This window comes from Chironomus tepperi, unplaced genomic scaffold (genome assembly GCF_022539635.2).
Source record: "Chironomus tepperi strain 1889 unplaced genomic scaffold, CSIRO-AGI_Ctep_v1 contig_319, whole genome shotgun sequence".
NCBI lineage: Eukaryota > Metazoa > Arthropoda > Insecta > Diptera > Chironomidae > Chironomus > Chironomus tepperi.
The window spans coordinates 312979-337046 of NW_027226441.1; the positions used below are offsets into that span (position 1 = coordinate 312979).

Here is a 24068-nt window from a genome sequence, read left to right on the forward strand (position 1 = left end):
TTCAGTAAAAACTATTGGAAGTCTAAATTTATTAATCCTTAAAGAAATTTATCTGAAAAATAATTTGAAATAAAAAAGCATCTAGTTTCACTTTATAATTATAAATTCACTCATTTTTGAGTATTTTATATATTTATATTCTCTTTTTCAATATATTCATAAGTCATAGTAACTAAAAATGTACAGGATTTTGTAGAATAATTCATTTCCATATCACACTTACGGCGATTAAAAATGAATAGGAAGTTGAATAACATTGTAATGAAAGAATAGAGGTATTCCTAGCAGACTGGATAAGCGTTTGATAATTTGTATTGTGCTAACGAGCTATTTAAGCCCATGGGTTTGATTGCCATCCATGTGAAGGTGCTTGAACTTTCACAACAGTTGGTGCCTGCCATCCGTGGCTTGGTGCTTGCCATCCATGAGCTGGTGCTGGGGCAATAACCTTTGTGACTGTTGGTGCTTGCCAACCGTGGCTTGGTGCTTGCCATCCGTGAGCTGGTGCTGGGGCAATAACCTTTGTGACGGTTGGTGCTTGCCATCCGTGGCTTGGTGCCTGCCATCCGTGAGCTGGTGCTGGGGCAATAACTTTTGTGACTGTTGGTGCTTGCCATCCGTGAGCTGGAGCAACGACTTTATGGCTAACTGGTTCACGTTGTACATTAGCTTGGAAACCATGATGAGCATCAGCTGTGTATGAAACAACACGTCTGAAACCATCTGGATCAACTAAGGAGTATTGTCCTGAAACTTGACCGTTTTCAGCCTTTTCGTGTTGACGCTTGATGTCTCCGGTATGTGTGTCATGAACTTCATAGTTGAATTCGTAGTTGGCTGGTGATTCTGCTGCAACTACATGCTTAACGATTGCAGGTTGTTTAACAATTGTTGTAGCATGTGGATTCCATGGATTTGGTTGCCAGCCAGTCTCAATTACTCCAGCATTAACAGCAGCCAATGTAACGCACAAAATTACGAATTTAAAAGCCATTGTGAACTTAATTTTTTTTTCTTATTGATGCTTTTCGTTTTAATTCAAGTTATTGAATGATACTGATACTGCTCTCAATGAATCCTTATATACCAAAGAAATGCAAAATTATATGCAAGGTTAATTTCTCTTATGAGTGCAAGGTTTAAAATGCATATATTGTTGAAATTTTTATATTTTCACATGCATATAACAAAGTTTATGACGCTTGATCAATTTATACGTATAAGGAATAATTAAGACCAGTTTAATTTAGTTTTGCAGAACGAAGGAGAAGGAGAATGAAAAATTTGACAAATCAGTTTAGACAAAAAATTTTCTTGTTTATTATCAGTGGAACTTCTGAACGAGGTAAGTTAGTGTTTGGTGCTTAAACTAGTCTAAATATTGTCTCTAATACTTCTAATTTTAAAGAGAATCTTTAGGAAATCTGACCATTACAATGATGTCGCTAAGGCATTCCACGTTGTTGACGGCAAGACAAACATATCTTTCTGAACTGACTTCATGACGGCTAATGTTACTTTACTTAAACGACATAAAAGGGAATCTGCCGAATGGGAAGTCACGTAAAATAAACATACATATTTAGATATTACTGAAATTGCAGAGTTATTAAAGTTTTAATTCATTAATTAAATAAAATATTATAGTTTTTGGCAAAAAATGTATTCATGATTTAAATGTTTTCCTTCCAATAAAACACCTTATTGTGTCTATGTTTATTATCAAAACTAGGGAGCTTAAGTCTTTTCTTTCTTTATTTAAATGTTATAGTAAAAATTATGTTTATAAAATTAGTTTTAGAAGGTTAGAAATTTTTAATAACACTCAGGAAAATTAGAGCCTAAGTCTTTTAAAAGTATTCTGAAATGTGTAATAAAATGAAAATGAATGTTTTGTAAAATGGACTGTATCTTTATTATAAATATATTGAGATAATGAGATGTTTAGAGTTTAAGATTTGAGATTGAAGTGAAAACTTTGATAAATCAAAGGTTTCTAAGATGACATTTCATGAAGATAAAAATATGATGAATTTCATTCAACACATTCTGAAAACAAAGAAAGACTTCTTTTCTAAATCGACAAATTGAATACTTTAGGTTTTTTGATCATGCAAAGTTTTGTTGGTTTCATCCAGAAGCATCCAGTCCTTTGAAACATTTCTGCATCATTCGATTTAATTCTAGATTAATTAGGTCTCAAATTTCTTAATAATTGAAGTCGTTTCAGGATTTGAATTTGACCCCCTAGTTCCCTTGTTCTGACGTTTCTCAATTATTTTCCAAATTTTCTATTTTTCTTGACATTAAGATAGCATTATTAAGTTATTATTGTACAGTAAGTTAAAATTCATATTAAAATGTTTAATTAGACGCTAATCTGTAAATATTTTTAAAAAAGTTGAATAATAAGACTTAAATATACTGTATTTTAAAAATATATGCCTCTTGTATATATTTTTTATTAATTCATTATTGACATTTTTTGTTTAATTATATAAAATCACCATAATTTGCATTTTTACATTTTTTTTCTATCTTGAATATCGTATTTTAACAAAAAATGTACAAAAATAAATTTACCCTGTTTACTTATAATATTTGTGTAATTTATGTACGAGTTTATAATATGAATTGATGTGTATGAACATTGCGGTGCAGAATGATTCAAATAGCAGGCAGAGTGATCAAAAAATTAAGCATTTGTCAATATATAACAGTTCTAATTGTGTTTAACCCCATGGGTTAGCGGCGTGTGGGTTTGGTTGCCATCCGTGTGATGGAGCTTGAACTTTCAAGACTGTTGGTGCTTGCCATCCGTGAGCAGGGGCTGCTTGCCATCCATGAGCTGGAGCTACAACTTTTGTGATTGTTGCTGGTTGGATGACTTTTGTGACTGCTGGCTGAATAACTTTAGTGACGACTGGTTGTTGTACAAGAACCTTATGGTCAACTGGTTCACGTTGTACATTAGCTTGGAAACCATGATGATCATCAGCTGTGTATGAGACAACACGTCTGAAACCATCTGGATCAACTAATGAGTATTGTCCTGAAATGTGACCGTTTTCAGCCTTTTCGTGTTGACGCTTGATATCTCCGGTGTGTGTGTCATGAACTTCATAGTTGAATTCGTAGTTGGCTGGGGCCTCTGCTTCTACAACTTTCTTAATAATTGCAGGTTGCTTAACAATAGTTGTGGCTGGTTGGATGACAGTAGCAGTATGTGGATTCCATGGATTTGGTTGCCAACCAGTTTCAATAACTCCAGCACTAACAGCAGCTAATGTGGCGCAGAGAATTACGAATTTAAATGCCATTTTTGTATTGTCTTAAAAAATTCTTTCTTTTCGATGCTTTTCGTTTTAATTCAACTTGACGAATGATGCTGATACGCTTGAAAGTGATCCCTTATATACTGAAAATACTGCAAGACTATGCAATGTGCATGAAGTACGATGTCAATTATTCTCACACTATGCATTGCACCATTTTTTTTTCTTTCTCTTCCTTATGCCTTTTTTTCTCGTTGATAATATTAATCATTTTAGAACATATTGAATGCATAAGCACATGCAATCACGACTCCCTTTTTTACTTCTGCAAAATACATTCATTCATTCAACAACTAACCTGAAATGAATCTTTTACCATAGAAATCTCTAATTAATTTAACATTCCATTCCTAAAATTGGACATGGATTTTGTTACTCCTTATCAAAGATGTTCCAAACTAGTATCTACATATACATCATAGCAGCATCTTATATAAATGATTTAATATTTTTAGAATAAAATATTTTAGGTAACTTAGACAGGTGGTTCAACAATTTGAATAAACTCTTGATTTAAAAGATAAATTTGGAGCAAAACTGGTTAATTTTGGAAGTGTGAAGGACCAATTTTAAGTATGCATTTTTAGTAAAAGTTAGTGCAAGCAATAAATTTTATCATTTAGTGAATTGCGATGAACTTGAAAATATTGCGAATTTCGATGTTAAATAAGATTGAAGGGCTTGTAAAAGAATTCAATTTTTCGCTTTTTTCGCACTGAAAGTGCAATTTTTTTTCATAAAAGGTATATATTATCGTTAAATTCCAGTTTCACATGTTGACATGCAATAAAGAAATTAATTGCTTAATGGCAATTTTGTAGATTTTGTTAAATTGGATCAGCATGCTCCATAAAGTACAATCTTTATATTTTGTTTCAAAATAAATTTTAATATAATTATATTTTTCTTAACAAGTAAATTCGGAAGCAATATCGACTCAAAAATTTCAAAAGCTAAATAATCTTCAAATGATGTATTGAGAATTGCCTAAAACTAAGTATAATAATCAGACTAAAAAATTCATTAAATTAACCAGTTTTATCATAAATTGGCAGCAATATTTCGGTGCTGCTTATTTTATGGCTTAATAATTAAAAACGCAATTTTAATTTACGTGCTTCAATAAATCAAAAGAAAAAAAATTAAAAATTCCAACAATTTATTACTGCAGGTTAATGACAAAGTTTGGGACAAAAATCTTACAAATTAGCCATAAAATATACTATGACATAGAAATGCTAAGATCTTATAGGTTGTATGCTTTGCATAAAATGAGCTTTTTATCCGAGCCTGATATCTAAAAGGCTGATTATAAAGATATCAAATGTTCAATTAAAATCTGGCAAGAACCTTTAAAGGCACTAATTAAAATTTTTCAAGAATTCTTAAGGACAAGTTTTAAGTTTTATTGCATTTTCATCTTTCTCTTTATTTCATTTTCCATTGCTTTTTGCGCCAATTTTTTTTCTTTCTTTCTCTATCTCTATAATGACCTTAAACTGTATTAATTGTCTTGAAGTCTTTTCGGAACCTGTTCACTGGTCAGATATAGATATGAACGCCCGCGATGTGAGTATGTGCATTTACACATTACAATCGATCCAATTTATCATGTTTTCTTTTTCCTTCATCTCCCTCCTTTTTACATGTCCGAGACAGCACCATATGACATGAATATCAAAATTTGCAGTTCAAGATCAATAGTATTGCTCAATAATGCAAGTTAGTGCAGGCATAAAGGAATAACTTTTTTATTACTATCAATGTCTGGTATTGTTCATTTATGGTCTGAAATCATTATCTTTTCAGACTATAAATGAGTCTCGTATGTACACTGAAGTATTATGTAATTAAAAGTTCAACTAATCTTAGTTCATCAGTTCTCGCAATTAAGCATAAAATTAATTAGAGCATCCTTATAAAGCAATAAGTTTTAAAAATGAAGATCACAGTCTTACACATTATGCATTAAGCTCGTTCTTAGAAAGGACCTATTAATTTTGATAAGATTAATTTAATTAAGACATTTTGATTCTATTTATAAATTTCTATTCCTTATATCAAGAATATGAAAGTAAAATCTAGGATTTATTAAATTTGAGTTTGTAACATAAACAAAATTCAATTTTTTAACAGCAACTATTTTTACAACCATTTCTCAAAATAACAATCTTATTTAGTAATGATATTGATGTCCGTGGTTTTCAAAGACTGGTGCTGGTTGGTAAACCTTTGAGATTGTGGCTGGTTGATATACTTTGGTTACAACTGGTGCTTGTGCGACGATTTTGTGGTCAACTGGTTCACGTTGTACATTAGCTTGGAATCCATGGTGATCATCAGCTGTGTATGAAACAACACGTCTGTATCCATCAGCATCAATCAATGAGTATTGTCCTGAGATAGCACCATCCTTAGCGACTTCTTGTTGACGTTTGATATCTCCGGTATGAGCATCATGAACTTCATAGTTGAATTCGTAGTTGGCTGGGGCTTCATGAGCAACTTGTTTGACATAAGCAGCCTGTTTGATGACAGCTGGTTGAACGTATGTTGCTGGTTGATAAGCAGCTGGTTGGTGATAATAGTTAGAATTATATCCAAGATCGACAACTCCAGCTGAGACAACTGAGAGAATTGTGAATGAAAGAACTAATTTGAATGCCATTTCGATTTTTGTTTGTTTGACTTGTTTATACAATTTATAAAACTTGAATGATATAAAACTAAGTTATTATTACGCCTTATATACTGACACTCGTAAATTTTTTGTATGAAAATTTCTTTCACTTGATTTGAACCTTTCTCTACGTCATTTTCTGTTAAAGCACTTCATGTCTCCGTTGTACAATATCTTACATCGTTGAAATAAAAAGAAAAAACTCAAAAACCTTCAGTTTAAAAATTTAATTTGGATTGCGTATTAATTTTTTAAAAATATCAAGGAACTCAAAATTGACAATTTATTTAGAGCAAATACCAATAGTTTTGATAATGATATGAGAATTTGAATAAAATATGCCAAAAATTGAGATAAAAAGGTTTTAAAATTCTAGATTTGAGCATATTATTTTTTTTGAGTTTGAAGCTTGATAAGTCACTGATTAAAAAACTATGATTAAGCATAAAAAATTGAATAATTTGAAATTAATTAATGAGGCCCGTATTTGTTAATTCAAAAATCAAAAAAGGCAAGTTTGCTTATTGCAAAAACTATTAAATTTTTTCGTATTCGTTGCTCTTGTTTTCTTATTCTCAAAAAAAAAGGCAACTTAATGGAAAGTGTTAAATCAATAATGAAAGAACCCTTGAAAGTAAAATTGAAGAACATGTTACGATGCAGCAGAATTGTCGAAAGAGTATAAAAGATAATGGTGCATTCGTTATACAGTCAGTAAAAAGTTTAAACTTGAATTAACTAGATCAACTCTTAAAGAAAATAAAATAATTGAATCTTTAAAAATGGCTTTTAAAATTGTCCTTTTGTTTGCTTGCATTGCCGCAGCTTCAGCTGGAATTTTGGCTCCAATTGTACAACATGAAGCACCTGCCAATTATGATTTTAACTATGAGGTTCATGACACAAATACTGGAGATATCAAGAGACAACACGAAGTTGCCAAGGACGGTGCTATCTCAGGAGAATACTCATTATATGATGCTGATGGTTTCAGACGTGTTGTAAGTTACTTAAAGAATTTTAAAAAATATATACTTTTACTAATTAAAGAACTTTAAATTTAAAGGTAACATACACAGCTGATGATCATCATGGATTCCAAGCCAATGTACAACGTGAGCCATTAGGACATAAAGTAGTTTCAGCACCAGTTGTTACAAAAGTTATTCAACCAGCAACAGTAACAAAAGTAGTGTCACCAGTCTTCTCACATGGATGGCAACCAAACCCACATGTTTCAAATCCATGGGGTTAAATTATCACAAAAAATATAATTGTATATACCGTAACTTGATATTAAAAGGCTTTTATAAAAAATTCATAAAAATATATTTCTTTTTAATATATTTAACTTTCAGCTACATTTACTTACATGTAATCACTTCAATAGTACCAAATTCAATATGTAAATTAAATTATGTAATACTTCCTTTAGTTGATCTTGATTCCCTTAAAAGTCTTCAAATAGTTTGAATGAAACATCACAGATTCTTGTGAAGTCAGTAAGTTGATAGAACTTTGTATTTTGTGCAAAGTTATTCTCAAGTTCAACAAATATTATGTTCAATGCAGCCGAATTGTTTAAATAGCGCCAGTATTTTTTAAGTCCTACTTTATATCCACGATGTATGTTTAGAATATAATAGTAGAAATCAAAGCAGCGATAATAGTTGAAGAACTTGCGGACGTGCTCACGATAATATTCCATTCTTTTGAGATTGTAGTCATATAAATTACGATGTTCGTCATATTGAACCTGATAGTCTAAGAAAGTAAGAGAAAAGATTTAAATATAACAGAAACAGAAAATTTTAATTAAGAATCATACCGTCAATAGTGATTTTCGGGAGATTGAGAAAAACATCAAATAATGATGGCATGTATCCGTCTTTTTGTAGGTAGAAAACCACTAGCAATAATAGATGCTTGGGATCAATTGTACAAACAGATTTTTCAATAATCCAGTGTCTTATAAAATGAAAGAAAGTTTTTGCTTCTGACTGAACATGAAATAAATGCTTAAGGATTCTGTACTGCTCAACTTTTAATCCATTTCCAATGCTAATCAAAAATATTTGATTGGTCAAATAAAATTCACATTCAATGGATGATTCATCTGAAATTCTGAGCACTCTCCAATCATCACTAAAGTCCAAAATGTCTCTTAAGACTCCAATGATTCCATAATCTCTTTCTGGATCTGATTTCTTAAAATAATTGTCACCTAATAATTTCAAATCGAGTGTTGTTAAAAGTATTTAATTTAATTTAATAAAAACTGACTTACCTATGACGATCTGCAGATCTATCACATCATTCTTCTTTGCAACTCCTACTTCTGTTAATCCAGTAACATACGCTTTGCACATTTTTTTCATCTTTTGCATTATCAACAATTCAATGCTTAGTTTTGCCAATTCAAAGTTCTTCATCTTACTTTGATTTTTTGAATGATTTGATAACTCGTAAACATATTGATTTACTTGCTGAACAAATGACTCAAACTCTTCACGATGCATTTTTAATTAATTTTAATTATTGTCATAAAACTTTAGCATGATATGAAATAACCTCAAAATATTTTAGAAAATAAATAAAATTTTTCAGCGGGGCACACAACTAAATGTCAAAAATATCTTTGAAAAGTAACGTTCATTTAAGAATTGATTCGAACCAATATAACACTTTAAATTCCTACTTACCGTTATATTTTAACTTCTACTTACTGTTCAATATGAAATAGCTTTTAATATCTGAATTTTTGTCATGTGCATCTTTATATTTTACATGATCCAACATTTTAGGAATATGAAAATAAGAAATTTTGCAGACTTGACTGCCAGTGAGGATGATCAAATGTTGAAATTTTTTAAGAGAAATAAAAAACCATTTTAAAGACAAAAAAAAAATCAAGTAACCTTTGGAAATTATGTTTCTTCACTCAAAATCATTCATAAATTTTTCATCAAAGCAACAAGACCGTTTTTATCGGGCTCCATCAATTTTCGTTCAACTTTGCCTTCAATCTTGTTTGATTATCTGAATGATGCAAGCCTAATTGTAAGAAATTCAAATTAATTACGTTTAATTCAATTAATTGTACGAAATTGATAAAAATTGCATAGGTCTATTGGGGAGTGATCCAAATGTTCAAAAAATCAAGATTGAATGACTAACTTGATTATCTTCATCTTATTTTATTGAGATCAAAAGGATCCGAATTGGTTCGTCCAAAATCTTGGAATCAAAGGCATAATGAGTCCAAAATTTTTTCTGAATTTTTAGGTTCCAAAAGAATTCAATTTTTAATTTTGGAACTCGAAAAATTTGGATCAAAATTTTGGGGAAAAAATTGGATCCCAAAATTTTGAAACTCGAAAAAAAAATTCGGATTCTAAAATTTTGGAACTTTTCGGATCAAAATTTTGAATTTTTCAGGTTCCAAAATTTTTGTTTTTTTCGATCCATAATTTTAAGATTAAGATTTTGAAACTTTTATAATTTTAAATATTTTGTGCCTAAACTTTTCCAATTATACTTTCAGCAATTAATTATTGTTTTTTTTTTTACATTTTTACTTTGATTTTCGAATAAATGTAATTAAAAAATAAAATATTTAATTTTGCGTTTTATCTCTTTTTATTTTTGGTTTTTTTTTTGGACTTTATTTTATTTTTTTTTTGAGTTTTAAAATTTTGGAACTCGAAAAAAAATTCGGGTTCCAAAACTTTGAAAGCAATTTAAATTTTTTTTTTCAGTTTTGATTATTGTTTTTAATTTTTATTTATTTTAAAATGTACCAATTTTTGTTTTATAAAAACTTACTTCACTTTGATCGGCTAACTGACCACCCAGTTACTGGTCTATCGCTTTATTTGATAGCTAAAAACCATGGTTAAGTGCTCCATTTAATGATTTTTTTAGTTTCCCATAGAAAAAAAATCACGTGTTGTAGCCCCTTGAAATTTTGAATTATTTTGACCGTTAAATTTCCAATAAAATTCCCGGTAAATTTCATGAAATTTTCAGTTTATTTACAAATTAAATCCTGATCGCTAAGCAAAATAAAGTGCTTAAATCCCTCGATCAATAAGACTTTTAACATTCTTTAATTAATTGAATCAATTAACATCATTTGTAACGGTTATTTTTGAAAATTTTATCTCAATCTCAATAGAATCACACATAGAACTTCCATGCGATTTTTAAAATTCTCATATAACTTATTCTGAACAATTTTGAATATAATAATACTAAGTCTAAAGCTTCTTTCATGATTTTCAATATTGAAAGTAGAAAATAAAGCTACAAATCATAAGGTATGAAATGGAAAAACAATTCAATAATTAAAACAACAACCCATCTTGAAAGCATGGAAGTTGAAATAGCATGGCAATATAAAGTTCTGACCAAAACATTCCAGGAAATTTAGTTCTTGCTTAAATATATTTTTAATAAACTTGCAAATAATAGTTTGCATAAAATGGCATCAAGTATAATTAACGAACAAGATTTACGAGCTTTTTTAGCAGCATCTGAAGATGAAATTAACCAAATAACAAATATTTCTAACTTTGAGAAATATGATGATCCAACGAACTTTGAAGTTTGTAATGAATTAGTTCAGCTGATTAAATCTGAACTAAACAAGGTATGATAGCTATAGATTGTTTATAATAAAGAATTGTTTAATATTATTAACTTTTACAATAGGAATGTGATGCATACGTAATTGGTCCACGTCGAATGGGACTCAGCGAGGGAAAAGCAGAAATTGCTGTATTTTTGGACATTGGTAGCTGGTTATTTTAATTATGCTATATTTTTATCGGTATGTAATGTATCTTTGTTTTTCGCAGGTCAACATCGATTCTTTTCTGAAAGAAACTATAAAACAAACATCCAGGAAATTAAAATGCTGGAAAAACTGTTGCGAAAACAACCCAAATGGAGAATTTTGCGTTTGAATCATGCATTACCGTCTCTTAATGTGATTTATCGACCAACTAATCAGCGATGTGACTTGAGCGTTACTAATGGATTTAGTGTTCAAATATCGGAAATGATTGGTCATTTCTTTGAGATTCAACCAGAAGCTGTTAAATTTTATCATTTCATTCGTATATGGCTACGCATCAACAAGATCACTTTTAAAGCTTTCACTTTGACTTTGCTGGTCATGAATTATTTGCAAGAGTGCAATTTGATGCCAACTGCTTTTAAAGCTCAAAAGAATGTTCCTCAAAGCTTCATCGAAGGTAAGTTCTTAAATTTTGTATGAAGTCATCACACGAATGATAATTATTTTCAAGGCATTCCTGTAACTTTTGATTCCGCTCGTGACATATGCAGTTATAGCGTTAAGAAGATGCCTTTCTATTATGTCCACATTCGCGGTTTCTTTCGTTATTACGCAAGTTTCAACTTTGCTGAAAACGTCATCAGTACTTACTATGGATATCCAGTACAAAAAGAAGAGTACCAACCAAGACTTGATTATGATTCACCAATGTGTGTTGCAGCTTTCTTGAATCAAAAGTGCAATATCTCACGATATGTAAGTGAGGAACAAGTTAAGAATTTCACGGATGTTTGTCATGCGTCATACAAGTTTTTGATTAGAAATAACTACTGATTTGAAATAGTCTCAATAGGAGAGGTAGATGTAAAAGCGAGCAAAACAAACGAATTAAGAGAAGATCTCCGAGAAAATTATAAATTTGTATTCATATTTCTTATATTTTATTTTTTTAAATTTAAAACGCCAATGGCTCAACTTGCTTTTCTATTCTGCTCAATAAACTCATGGATTCACTCACATTTGTATATTTTTTTTCCATTATCGACAGACGCTCAATTCTCTCGATCAAATTAACTTGTTTTAAAAAGCAGATGCGTTCGAGAGTGTTGTTTCAGTCAAATTGAGTTATTCAGTGTTGTAAGTTGTTAGAGTGCTCTAAAGTTAAGGAATAAAAAAAAAATATATTGGTGTTGTGTCTATAATTTTTCGTACACATAGCATCACAACATTCTCAGAATTCCGAGATTCCCCATTTTAATCAGTGGACCATACTTGATTTTTAAATAATAAAAAACATTCTACGCAGTATTCAGACATGGAAGAGACTATGTGGAAGAAACTAATGCAGCTTAACTCTACGGATGTTTTGAATCAGCTTTGTTTATATTATGGAAATTTTTTACCTATGGAAGTACGCTTTCATCTAGCTGAATGGATCGAAAACACTATTGTGTAAGATTTGCTTATCTTTATTTTATTTTTGGTTAATGTTGTGTGCCTTGGTCAGATACTGTTATAATATTAATCTCGGCATTTCACCGGTTTTTATCTATATGTGTGTGGAAGCTACATAAATTATTAATACTTTGACAAAAAACAGAATATGTCCATCAACTTGAATGAAGCTTTATTTTTGTTGTTTTTATTAAAATTTCAGGAAGCTATTGTGCATCGACCCAGAAAATCCAGAGTATGATTTTATGACGAAGAAATTTAAGAGTGATTTGATAGAACAGATGAATCAGCGATCAGAACAAATGCTTGCAGAAAATATGATTCCAACAAAAGCTCGTTTGGATGAAGCAGTAAAGCGATTCCAATATATGAATCCAACAGATTTATTTTCTCAAATTGCAGAGATAATAAGAAGAGAATGTCAGCTTTTGTATGATTATCAAAATGGAAATTATGCTAATTATGTCAGCGGATCAAGAGATATAGATCAAAAAATTGAGAATTTAAAAGACTTGTTCAGCTCTTTCCTCTCCAATGACGTCACAAAGTGGACTAAAAATTTTTATGTTTATCAAGAGGAATATTACATGATCAATGGCAACAATTCACCTTTAACTAACATTAATGGTGGTTCTCCGTCACATCCAATAGAAATTAACTTACATACATCCTCCTTGACATATATGCTGGATGTCTTGAAAAATATTCAGTTCCATATTACTGAAAAATTAACATCAATTACGAGGGAGTGTCAAGAGATTTTAAATAGCGTTGTCGATGACTTTATACTCCAATGGAAGTGTAATCAGTTGATTTATGGAAATAATGACTTCAGTATCAATGGAGCAAATACTGATAAAATGAATGTTTGGTGTTCAGAATTGGGAAAGATCTTTACAAATTTATATGAAACTATTAAAACGTTGCAAGATAATCATAAACAATTGCCTAATGGAACTGATAATTTTGCAAACATTTTAACAAGTCAAGGTCATATTTCGTTAAATCTACTATTGAAATTGATAAGAGAATCACTGATTGTTGAACATCAACCGCCACAAGTGATCAAGACAAATACGAGGTAATTACTTTATCACATTAATTTTTGCGTTTTATTGATGTAGGACATGTTTACATTTCTGAAGTATATGCCTACTATAATACACTGACATGTAATCATAATCTAGTTCTTCATATTCCTAGAATTATTGCATCAGAACTATTTTATTAATTGAATATTATTGTAATATTATAGATTCACAGCATCAGTTCGTCTACTTATTGGAGATGCATTGAATAACAAAATTGTCAATGGAATTGCACGAGGATCTATCGTGTCAGAAGCACAAGCTAAAAACATCAATACGACCAACGTTGAGCTCTCATGCGGGGAAATTACAAGCAATCAAGTGAATTTAGAAGTTAAAGGAAATTCATTGACTGGTCAGTTCCGTAGCATGCTTCTTAAGAACTTTAAGCGAGTTGGCAAAAAGTCATGTGAAATGGTAACTGACGAGAAGTTTGCAATTGTCTTCACAATTTCTATGGAAATTTTCGGAAGACAATTGAAGGAGAAGATTTTAAGCCTTCCAATAGTCGTAACTGTTCATGGATCACAAGAGATTAATGCTTGGGCAACGATTCTATGGGACAATGCTTTTGCTCGTACCAGTCGACAATATTTTGCAGTTTCTGATACAATTTCATGGAAGGAATTCGGACAAGCATTAAGTTATAAATTCCATTCAGTGACAGGTCGTGGATTAACAGATGAAAATTTACATTTTCTGGCTGAAAAGTTTTTCGATCAGCCTGTTCCGTTTCCAGTACCAGACACTCATTTGGTCACATGGAGTTCATTTTGTAAAGAAAAGCTTCCATATCGAGACTTTACATTTTGGGAATGGTTTTATGCTTGCTTGAGATTAACAAAGGATAATTTAAAGAATGCATGGTATGAAGAGCGAATAATAGGATTTATAGACAAGAAGAAGACAGAAGATCAATTGCATGGCTCTCCGCACGGCACTTTTATTTTGCGCTTCTCAGACAGTGAACTGGGTGCTTTATCAATTGCATGGCTTAATTCACAAGGATTAAATGTTGCAGAAGTGCTTCATATAAGACCTATTAATTCAAAAGAGTTCGATGCAATCCATATAAATCAACGAATACACGATGTGGATGAATTGACTTACCTGTATCCAAACATTCCAAAAGATGATGCATTCAGGATTGATCGGAATCCACATTCTCCAGGAGATTATGTTGCTTTTAGGACAGTAATGAGGGTAGACATTAAGAGGAGATAATCAAATTTTACTAATACTAAAACTAAGTATTTTTTTTGTAACTGCCATAATTTTTTTAAATTTTTTATTTAGCCTACTGCATTTATTTTGTTTTTTATAAATTTTATTTAATATTTAAGTTTTTTAATAAAATAAAGACTAATGAGGGAAAAAGAAAGTGTAGAAGTAATTTTAAATGATTTTGAGACAAATCCAAAGTGCCCTAAACATGGACCAACAGTTCTATTTGCTTCAAAAAGTCAAAAATATTTTTCATGCTCCTGCGATCGTTCGAAGGATTGTTTTTACTTGGAATATGACAAGTTTTTAAGGATTAAGGATCAAATAGAATCTGGAAATGAAACAGAAACTAGTAAAAATGAAGGAACTATCAAAGAATTCGATTTAAGAAAAGATCCAGATCAGAGATTCTTCTGCATTACATGTGATGAGTTTACAGTTGATTCACAAAAAAGTCATAAGTCACATCAAGTTAAGAAAGTTTCCGATGACAATCTTCAAAATCCATCCTTATTTCTTCCACAACTTAACAATGATAAAGTTAATGCTCAATATTTCTTTGACAATACAACTTTAGGATTTATTGACTCCGTGCTTGATAGCTTACAACTGGATCATGTTATTTGTATAGGAGCTCCACGTCTTCATGACTATTTAAGAAATAAAAGCAGTAAAAAATCATTACTACTGGATATCGACAAACGATTTCAGCCGTTCTATCCTGAAGAATTCTGTCATTACAATATGTTCAATAATTACTTTTTCAATGGAAAGAAGGACGAAGATAAACTGGAACAATTTCTCAAAAATAGCAATAAAGATGAGAAATCACATCATTGCCTATTTACAGATCCACCATTTGCAGCACGAACAGAATTGCTAACTCACACAATTAGAACAATTTCTTCTCTCTATTTTAGAATGAATCATAAGCTTCTTCCAGTCTTTTGGATTTTCCCGTACTTTAATGAATGTCACATTAAGAAATATATGCCAGAGATGGAGATGCTAGACTATCAAGTAACTTATATGAATCATCATGCATTCAATAATGAATATAAAGGACGAAAAGAAGGATCTGTTGTAAGGATATTCACAAATATTCCACAAAATTTAATCAAGTATCCAACATCTATGACTGACTATCGATTCTGTAAGCCATGCAACAGATTCGTGTCAAAATCAAATTTACACTGCAACATCTGCAAAATCTGTCCATCTAAAAATGGAGCAACTTATAGACACTGTAAATTATGTAGAAAATGTATGAAGCCAAATTATAAACATTGCAGTACATGCGATAGATGTACAGTAACAAATCATGATTGTAAAGAGTTTCAAATGCATCAAGAATGCAGAAAATGTCATGTGAAAGGACATGTAGAGAAATATTGCAAGTCAGCTAAAAAATTGAATAAAAAGTAATATATTAAGTCATAAATATGCTTATTAAATGCAAATGCATTCACTAGCATTCACAATTTCTTTGCATGCGATCCATAATTAACGGACAAAATTCAAATTTTTAGAGCATGGAAATGTAAACTTATGAGTTGTTAGTCCCCTGTGTTTACATTTTTGAATTGGAACAAAATTATCAAATAATTATTAAGATGCCTAGTTTTGCACAGAAATGGCAATATTATTCAAAACGGAAACTATTTAGGTTTGGAGTTCCATTTGTATTACTAGTTGTCGGTGGATCATTTGGATTAAAAGAATTTACACAATTAAGGTAATCGGCGGTAATTTTTTCATAGCCGGAAAATAACTAAATATTTTTTAATTCTTTAGATATCAATTCAGCAGTAAAGTAACAGTTAAGCCAGATGAGCTGGATAGAATAGGAATCAAAATGAAGAAACCAGAAGAAGTGACACTCGAGACTGAATATGAAAAGGTTAAAGTGTTAGACATCGACAATTGGGAAAATAAAAGAGGACCAAGACCATGGGAAGAAGTTCAGAAAAAATAGTAAAATGTCTACTGACTTACTATGTATTTACTTGTGTATATAATAAGACATAGTGATACAATAATATAGTTTAAATTAATTCCAATATTGATTTATTATTTCAAAGTTATTGTCACAGGTACAATATTTCCTACTGATAGCAACAAATATCATTAAAAGCGTACGTAATATCATAATGTGATGAAAGCTATTGTCATAGAATGTAATATCTTGCAGTTTGTCTAAATGTTTGTATTAATCTCTCTATATCGTGATATGTATAAAGAAGAACTAACATGGAGTTGTTCTGTTTCCATACCTACACCATTCTCTTATTAAAGTCATAAATGCATCTCCCGGACCAGGACCAGCAAAATCTTTACGTCCAAAAATTTTATAATCATCTGTCAACTTTCCTAAAGCCATTGCATCGTCAAATACCTGTACAATTGCATTGATGACTTTTTGGTTTGGTGGGACGCTTGTGAATTCACCAATAACTCCTACTCCAATAGTTTTATCATTAAAACCTTTTGAATGAGTTCCAAAATAATCCCATCCAACTCCTTCAAATGCAAAACCTAAATTCGTATTTTAGATTAGAATTCGATATTTTTCAAAAGGACGATCAAATCTTACCATCACCACCAAAAAATATGTTATAGGCAATATCATCTAATGGAGGATTTTTAGTAAAATCATAAGCCTGAAGTGATCTTGCTCTAGCCATGCATGCATTCTATGTTAGTATGAAGAAAGTAAGGAATTATTTAATTTAACAAAATTAATAAAACCATTTACCAAGTCATTGCATAATGGTGTAACTGTGTGTCCAATCAAAACCCAATCCATAGTTCTACTAAATTTTTCTGGCGTTCCTCTTCGATTTTGAGCAACCCATTCTTCCCGTCGATATATTTTGTGCACTGAAATATATCTTTAATGTATACCTTAATGCTGTTAAGGATGCACTAAAAAGCTTACATGGACGGAAGTTGTCAATTGTTGCAATAACTGCATTTAAAGCGTTAGCCTTTGGTTCAAAATATTTTAAATCATCTTGTAGCACAATTATATGATCAGTGGCTATAACTCCGCGTTCTACAAAAGTGGATATAAAGCTCTTCAGTAAATTAATTAGTCCTAAATAAGGTGCTACTGTGGAATAATCTCCAATAAATGCTATGCAAATCCCAATGCTATTGTATTCTGTAGCTTCACTATTTTGCGTATGCTGTCCTTGGTAATCAAATCCACGTCCTTCATAAACCCTTTCGTCCCTGCCGATAAGAAAATTGTAAGCAATATCATCAAGGTTTGGATCTTGAGATTGAATCGATTTAACAGCTGATATACAGTCAACCTGCAGATATAATTAAAATATCACTTCCAGTTCTGATGTTTAACTAAAAAGGGCGATTTGGAATTATATTAACCTCATTGATACACGATGACCCTCGGGTATGACCAATAATGATTCGCTTTATTGGGGACTTTAACATTGGAATTAAATTAGATTTTGGTGGATCTGCTCCCCAATTTTCCCGAGTCACAAAATATTTTGGTAAAACAATCCCTGGTGTTGTACTTGTAGTTTCAATTGTTGTCTCATCCGTAGTAATAAACTCTGTAGTGGTAGCTTCTAAGAAATTTTATAGCATGTAAATCTACTTCAAGCTATATCCAATAAACATTTACCATTATTGTTTTGATTATTAGCCAGCAGATAATAAACCACAACAGACACTCCAATGATAATGCTTACTATTGATAAAATTACCGGCACTAGCCATACGCCCCTACGTGACATAATTTTTCTGATAACACCTTTTCGCTCCTTCATATCGTCTGTAGTAGAAGAATTTGTGGAATTTCGTGGACTTTCATTTGGATCTATATACAGCATAAAAGATCACATTAGTAATTAGTATTTTAACTCATTTCAACGACCAACCAGCTTCTGACGAGTGATGATGGATATGATAAACAAGATCTCCAACATGAATTCCATCACTGTTTTCAAATTGGACATTCGAAGAATTAGGCTTAATATCAATTAAATTGTTCGATGCTAAATTGTTATTAAGATTTTGAGTTAAGTTTGAATATTGATTCTTAATGTCAGCAACTGCTAAAGAGCTGCTTAAAGTTGAAAAGGAATCACTTCTTTTTGACAGTTGACTGTCGCTTGGAATGGTTGACGTTGAAGGTTCAAACATATTCAACTGGATTTTTGCGATTAACTGACCTACTCGCGAGCTTAAAAGAGACTAAACTTCTTAACAATCCAAAAATATTTCAAAATTGACTAATCTAATCGATTTGTTTTGGGTATGTTATCTTAATTGTCAACAATTAATTTATTCTGATTACATAGCAAGTAATTTCAAATTTTATTGTCATTAAGCTTAAGTGCTTTTAATATTTACAATACGGATTTATACGGATAATAGTTTTTGTTAGTGTCCATAACTAACAAGAAGTTGTTCTGTTTCCATATCTGCACCATTCTCTTATTTTCGTCATAAATGCTTCACCCGGACCTGGCCCACCAAAATCACTGCGACCGAATATCTTATAATCGTCCGTCAATTTTCCTAGAGCCATTGCATCATCCAATACTCTTAATATTGCGTTTAAAATATTGTCATTTGGAGCAGTATTAGTAAAATCACCAATAACTCCATTAGTAATTGACTTGTCATTCAATCCTGAATGAAGAGCTCCACGGACATCCCATCCTCGACCCTCAAAAGCAAACCCTAGAAATTAGAATGCAAGAATTACTGCAGATAACTTGAGTTTTACTTACCATCACCACCAAAGAATATATTGTAAAGGATATCACTTAACCCACGACTAAAGTCATAGTTTTGCATCGATCTTGCTCTACTTTTGCAGGAAGTCTGTCGAAAAATGTTTTAAATTTAAGTTTACTTTAAAAATTTTTTGTTTACCAGATCAGTGCAAAGTGGTGTGACAGAATGTCCAATCAGAACCCAATCCATTGTTCTGGTGAAAGGAATCAATTCTGATGTTTGTCTTTCAGCCATCCATTCTTCTCGACGGTAAATTTTATACACTAAATAAAAAGGAATCATTAATTTATGGCTTAATTATCAATTTATCCTTATTTTACATGGACGGAAGTTTGCTAATGATTTAATAACATTGTTCAACGCATCAGCTTTTGATTCAAAATATTTTAAGTCATCTTGATGCACGATTATATGATCTTCGATTAAAATGTCAAGTTCAATAAGATTTGAAATAAATTCTGTCAATGAATCAATCAGTTCAGAACTAGGCGCGATTGACGTATAATTTCCAATGAAAGCTATACAGATTCCAATACTGTTGTATTCCGTTGCATCTAAATTTTCTGTATGCTGTCCTTGATACTTGAATCCACGTCCTTCATAAATTCGTCCATCTCCACCAATAAGAAAGTTATAAGCAATATCATCCAGGCTTGAATCTTGTGTTTGAATTGATTTCACCATATTAATGCAGTCATTCTAAATAAAGGATAGTTTTAAAAATATAAACATCAGTTATTCAGATCTAAAATACTCAGAGCTAATGACAGTTTAACGAGTGAAGTTCCTGAACCTACACCTACAGTTTAGAGTGCAGTGGGATCTGAATCACTCTTTCGACAACATTACTGCCTGTAGCGTACATATTCATATTTTTGAGATGCATATCTACCTGATTTGTACAAAATTCTCCACCAGTATGTCCTATGATAATTCTTTTAATTGGTAAATCTAGTTTGGAAATGTTAGATGATCGAGGAGGCTGTGCACCCCATTGCTTACGAGTAACAAGATTGAAAATTAAAGGATATTCTGTTGTAGACGGTTCAGTTGTTTCTTCAAAAGGTGTTGTTACTTCATAAGGTGTTGTTGCTTCAAAATTAGTAGTAGATGTTGTAGAAGCTAATGTTGTAGGAGTAGACGTTGTACTTATATTACATTCAGTCGTTCTGTTTCCATATCTGCACCATTCTCTTATTTTCTTCATAAATGCTTCACCCGGACCAGGCCCATCAAAATCACTACGACCGAAAATCTTATAGTCTTTGGTCAATTTTCCTAAAGCCATTGCATCATCCAACACTCTTAATATTGCATTTAAAATATTGTCATTTGGAGCAGTATTAGTAAAATCACCAATAACCCCAGTAGCAATTGTTTTGTCATTCAATCCTGAATGATGAGCTCCAAGGACATCCCATCCTCGACCCTCAAAAGCAAATCCTAGAAATTGGAATGCAAGAATTACTGCAGATAACTTGAGCTTTACTTACCATCACCACCAAAGAATATATTGTAAAGGATATCACTCAACCCACGAGAAAAGTCAAAATTTTGTAATGACCTAGCTCTACTTTTACAGGCACTCTGTAAGAAATTTTTTAAATTTAGTTCACTGAGATTAATCTTTTCATACCAGATCATTGCAGAGTGGTGTTACAGAATGTCCAATCAGAACCCAATCCATTGTTCTAGTGAAAGGAATCAATTCTGATGTTTGTCTTTCAGCCATCCACTCTTCTCGACGGTAAATTTTATATACTGAAAGAAGATGTTCATGTTAAGCTTTCAGTTGGCAACAGATAAATTAGAAACTTACATGGACGGAAGTTTTCAATTGTGGCAACAACTCTATTTAAGGCGGAAGCCTTTGTTTCAAAATATTTTAAATCATCCTGCGAAACTACTATGTGATCTTCAGCAATGATCTCATACTCTATAAAGGTTCTTATGAAGTTATTCAATAAATTAATTTGACTTTCAGTTGGTTCTTCTGTTGAGTAATCTCCAATAAATGCTATACAAATTCCAATGCTATTGTATTCTGTGGCATCAACATTTTGGGTATGCTGTCCTTGATAATAAAATCCACGTCCTTCATAAATGTTATTGTCACCACCAATCAGAAAGTTGAAGGCAATATCATCGAGACTTGGATCTTGAGTTTGAATTGATTTTACAGCTGATATACAGTCGACCTGCAATTGATAATTTAAATATCACTTCCAGTTCTGTTTTTAACTCAAAAGGGTAATTTGGAATCATAGCAACCTCATTCATACACGATGCTCCTAAGGTATGTCCAATAATGATTCTTTCGATTGGTAATTTCAACATTGGAATTGAGTTTGATTTTGGTGGATCTGCTCCCCATGCATGACGAAGTACCAAGTATGAAGGAACCGTTGGATATGATATAGTTGTTCTTATCACTGTTGACGTTTCTAATTTTGATGTCGTAGAATATTCTATGGTTGTATCCTGGCCACAAGCACTTGTTCTGTTTCCATATCTGCAAAAAGTTTTGATTATGTTCATAAATGCATCTCCAGGTCCTGCAAGACCAAAATCACTTCGACCGAAAATTTTGTAATCTTCCGTCAATTTTCCTAATTCCATTGCGTCATCAAGTACTTGTACCATTGCATTTAATATATTTTGATTTGGTGGGATGGAACTAAAGTCTCCGATAACTCCAATGCCAATAGTTTTGTCATTATATCTAGTTGTATGTGCTCCTACAATATCCCATCCTCTTCCTTCAAATACCAAACCTATTTAAATACATATTTTATTGATAATATGCTTTTGAAGATATTTAGTATTTTGTTCCTGTAACTTACCATCACCTCCGATAATAATATTGTACAGAATGTCGCTTAAAGGAGGATTCCGAGAAAATGCGTCATTTTGTATTGCTTTGACCACAGCTTTGCAATCATTCTGGCGAATAAAGATTTATAGATCTCTTACGAACAAACAGCATGTTGTAGTCACTGCAGTCCCTGAAAGCACACGACGCAGAAATGGTCGAAATTTTGGAACCAGGTCATCGTGACTATAGATGAAATCTTGTCTCAGACCGGAGTCGAGTCGGGCTGATCTAGATTTACGGTCATTTCTACGGCGTGCGCCTTCCGGGAGTGAACATACTTACCAAATCATTGCATTGTTGAGAAACGGTGTGACCAATTAAAACCCAGTTCATGGTTTCTTGATAATAATCGAGTTTAGCATGAGGTTTTTCAGCTTCCCATTCCTCTCTTCGATAAATTTTGTAGACTGAAATATTTATTCAAGACATGTATTTATGGTATAATAAAATTACAGTAACATTACTTACGCGGGCGATAATTTTGAAGACTTTTGATTGCATTGTTCAACATTTCAGCTTTAATTGGGAAATATTTCAAATCATCTTGAGATACAATTATATGATCTGCAACTATTAATCCACGATTTTTGGACGTCCTTATAAAATCACTCAGTAAGCTAATTTGATCTACACTTGGAGCAATTGATTGATAATTTCCAATAAATGCAATACAAATTCCAATGCTGTTGTAATCTGTCGATTCCAAATTTTGTGTATGCTGTCCTGTAAAATTAAATCCACGTCCTTCGTAAACATTACCATCTCCACCAATAAGGAAATTGTATGGAATATCATCAAGGGCTGCGTCTTGGATTTGAATCGACTTGACCACTGATATACATTCAGTCTGAAATGATAAAAATGTTAATCCACAATCGATATCCTCAAAATTAGTGGTGAGCAGCCCGAGTGCTGTTGAGGATGCTCAGATAGGACAAGCGTTTCTCTTGCCGAAATCACGACTGCTTGGCCTGTATCACAATAAATAAACCTCGACTCACAATAATAAAGAAAGTAAATAGAAACCTGTGTTGTGCAGAAACTTCCTCCAGTATGTCCAATAATGATTCTTCTAAGTGGTAATTCCAATTTAGGTATAGAATTAGATTTTGGTGGATTCGCTCCCCAAATGTCACGATTAATGTAATATAAAGGAGTTTCACTACTTGTGGTTGTCTCAATCGTCCCTTTAGTTGTACCTGATTCGCTACTTTTGTTTTTTAATATAAAATAAGTGCTAACGGAAGCTGCGGTTATTAAGGAAACAGCACAAATAACTCCAGAAATTATCCATGCGATTGCTTTACTAGACAATTTCTTTTTAGGTAGAATAGGATTGGTTGATCCTCTACTATTACTATCCTTTTGGTCCATAATTTTTTTGAAGCTATACAATAATGCGTGTTCAGTTCAAAAGCCGTTAAACGACTGATCAATAAATGTTTTCTGTAATTAATTTTAATCTAATCCATGCTAGGTAAATAGCATATAATTAACAATTTATCAAGTCAATTAGTGTTGAAATAAAACAAACACACGCATGATTCAGTCGAAATCTGTCATAAATTATCCCGAGCAACGCAAATGAAGGAGGTTCCACCACGTCGTTCGGTCAAGAGCTACAAGCCTGCATTTTAGATGCGCATGACTGCAAATTTCGACTATATCTTATAATTATACTCCAAGGACACAAGTCTGCATTTTTTGTCTGTAGGCTTCCAATTTCGGACCAACCATACTTTGGAGGCTCTGCAAATGCTCTTTTATGATCACCCAATGGCCTTAGTGTGGTATAGAAGCTACATGACTGCCAAATATTGGCATCTTTCCTGTGGTG

The 24068-nt window shown here is 31.9% G+C and overlaps 10 protein-coding genes across 11 annotated transcripts; 4 read left to right on the plus strand and 6 right to left on the minus strand.

The window, feature by feature from the left end:
* Nucleotides 1-331: 331 nt before the first annotated feature.
* Nucleotides 332-994, minus strand: LOC139092996 (larval cuticle protein A2B-like). The gene has a single exon (XM_070643576.1). The coding sequence runs from the start codon at nucleotides 992-994 to the stop codon at nucleotides 332-334; it is 663 nt and encodes a 220-aa protein (XP_070499677.1).
* A 1428-nt stretch (nucleotides 995-2422) lies between these two features.
* On the minus strand, nucleotides 2423-3561 carry LOC139093018 (cuticle protein 7-like). The gene has a single exon (XM_070643600.1). The coding sequence runs from the start codon at nucleotides 3318-3320 to the stop codon at nucleotides 2733-2735; it is 588 nt and encodes a 195-aa protein (XP_070499701.1). The 5' UTR covers nucleotides 3321-3561; the 3' UTR covers nucleotides 2423-2732.
* A 1888-nt stretch (nucleotides 3562-5449) lies between these two features.
* Nucleotides 5450-6294, minus strand: LOC139093011 (cuticle protein 8-like). The gene has a single exon (XM_070643594.1). The coding sequence runs from the start codon at nucleotides 6001-6003 to the stop codon at nucleotides 5512-5514; it is 492 nt and encodes a 163-aa protein (XP_070499695.1). The 5' UTR covers nucleotides 6004-6294; the 3' UTR covers nucleotides 5450-5511.
* A 237-nt stretch (nucleotides 6295-6531) lies between these two features.
* Nucleotides 6532-10285, minus strand: LOC139092963 (uncharacterized). Of its 2 annotated transcripts, XR_011544661.1 has the most exons (5): nucleotides 9841-10285; nucleotides 8303-9069; nucleotides 7844-8239; nucleotides 7091-7779; nucleotides 6532-7024 (listed from the first exon to the last, which is right to left on the minus strand). XR_011544661.1 is itself a non-coding variant. In XM_070643538.1 (4 exons), the coding sequence occupies exons 2-4, from the start codon at nucleotides 8532-8534 to the stop codon at nucleotides 7466-7468; spliced, it is 942 nt and encodes a 313-aa protein (XP_070499639.1). In that variant the 5' UTR covers nucleotides 8535-9069; nucleotides 9841-10285; the 3' UTR covers nucleotides 6532-7465. The 2 variants fall into 2 exon arrangements, 1 of the variants encoding a protein (XP_070499639.1); XM_070643538.1 differs by having other exon boundaries at nucleotides 6532-7779.
* On the plus strand, nucleotides 6798-7270 carry LOC139092997 (cuticle protein 8-like). Its single transcript, XM_070643577.1, has 2 exons — nucleotides 6798-7016; nucleotides 7082-7270. Exons 1-2 carry the CDS (start codon nucleotides 6798-6800, stop codon nucleotides 7268-7270), a joined length of 408 nt encoding a protein of 135 aa, XP_070499678.1.
* Nucleotides 10286-10410: 125 nt separating the features above from the next.
* Nucleotides 10411-14740, plus strand: LOC139092958 (signal transducer and activator of transcription 5B-like). Its single transcript, XM_070643535.1, has 6 exons — nucleotides 10411-10666; nucleotides 10729-10810; nucleotides 10875-11273; nucleotides 11328-12268; nucleotides 12474-13352; nucleotides 13527-14740. The coding sequence occupies exons 4-6, from the start codon at nucleotides 12132-12134 to the stop codon at nucleotides 14581-14583; spliced, it is 2073 nt and encodes a 690-aa protein (XP_070499636.1). The 5' UTR covers nucleotides 10411-10666; nucleotides 10729-10810; nucleotides 10875-11273; nucleotides 11328-12131; the 3' UTR covers nucleotides 14584-14740.
* On the plus strand, nucleotides 10499-11900 carry LOC139092998 (terminal uridylyltransferase Tailor-like). Its single transcript, XM_070643578.1, has 5 exons — nucleotides 10499-10666; nucleotides 10729-10810; nucleotides 10875-11273; nucleotides 11328-11572; nucleotides 11865-11900. The coding sequence occupies exons 1-5, from the start codon at nucleotides 10499-10501 to the stop codon at nucleotides 11898-11900; spliced, it is 930 nt and encodes a 309-aa protein (XP_070499679.1).
* LOC139092962 (rRNA N(6)-adenosine-methyltransferase ZCCHC4) lies at nucleotides 14585-16024 on the plus strand. Its single transcript, XM_070643537.1, has one exon. It carries the CDS (start codon nucleotides 14725-14727, stop codon nucleotides 16006-16008), a length of 1284 nt encoding a protein of 427 aa, XP_070499638.1. The 5' UTR covers nucleotides 14585-14724; the 3' UTR covers nucleotides 16009-16024.
* Nucleotides 16025-16627: 603 nt separating this feature from the next.
* LOC139092961 (peptidoglycan recognition protein 3-like) lies at nucleotides 16628-18780 on the minus strand. Its single transcript, XM_070643536.1, has 7 exons — nucleotides 18492-18780; nucleotides 18236-18430; nucleotides 17974-18179; nucleotides 17522-17900; nucleotides 17339-17463; nucleotides 17177-17276; nucleotides 16628-17118 (listed from the first exon to the last, which is right to left on the minus strand). The coding sequence occupies exons 1-7, from the start codon at nucleotides 18754-18756 to the stop codon at nucleotides 16829-16831; spliced, it is 1560 nt and encodes a 519-aa protein (XP_070499637.1). The 5' UTR covers nucleotides 18757-18780; the 3' UTR covers nucleotides 16628-16828.
* A 159-nt stretch (nucleotides 18781-18939) lies between these two features.
* LOC139092999 (uncharacterized) lies at nucleotides 18940-23633 on the minus strand. The gene is made up of 13 exons (XM_070643579.1): nucleotides 23258-23633; nucleotides 22700-23078; nucleotides 22514-22638; nucleotides 22200-22299; nucleotides 21628-22130; nucleotides 21176-21554; nucleotides 20993-21117; nucleotides 20850-20943; nucleotides 20249-20799; nucleotides 19677-20055; nucleotides 19495-19619; nucleotides 19350-19443; nucleotides 18940-19299 (listed from the first exon to the last, which is right to left on the minus strand). The coding sequence occupies exons 1-13, from the start codon at nucleotides 23603-23605 to the stop codon at nucleotides 19010-19012; spliced, it is 3492 nt and encodes a 1163-aa protein (XP_070499680.1). The 5' UTR covers nucleotides 23606-23633; the 3' UTR covers nucleotides 18940-19009.
* Nucleotides 23634-24068: the final 435 nt, after the last annotated feature.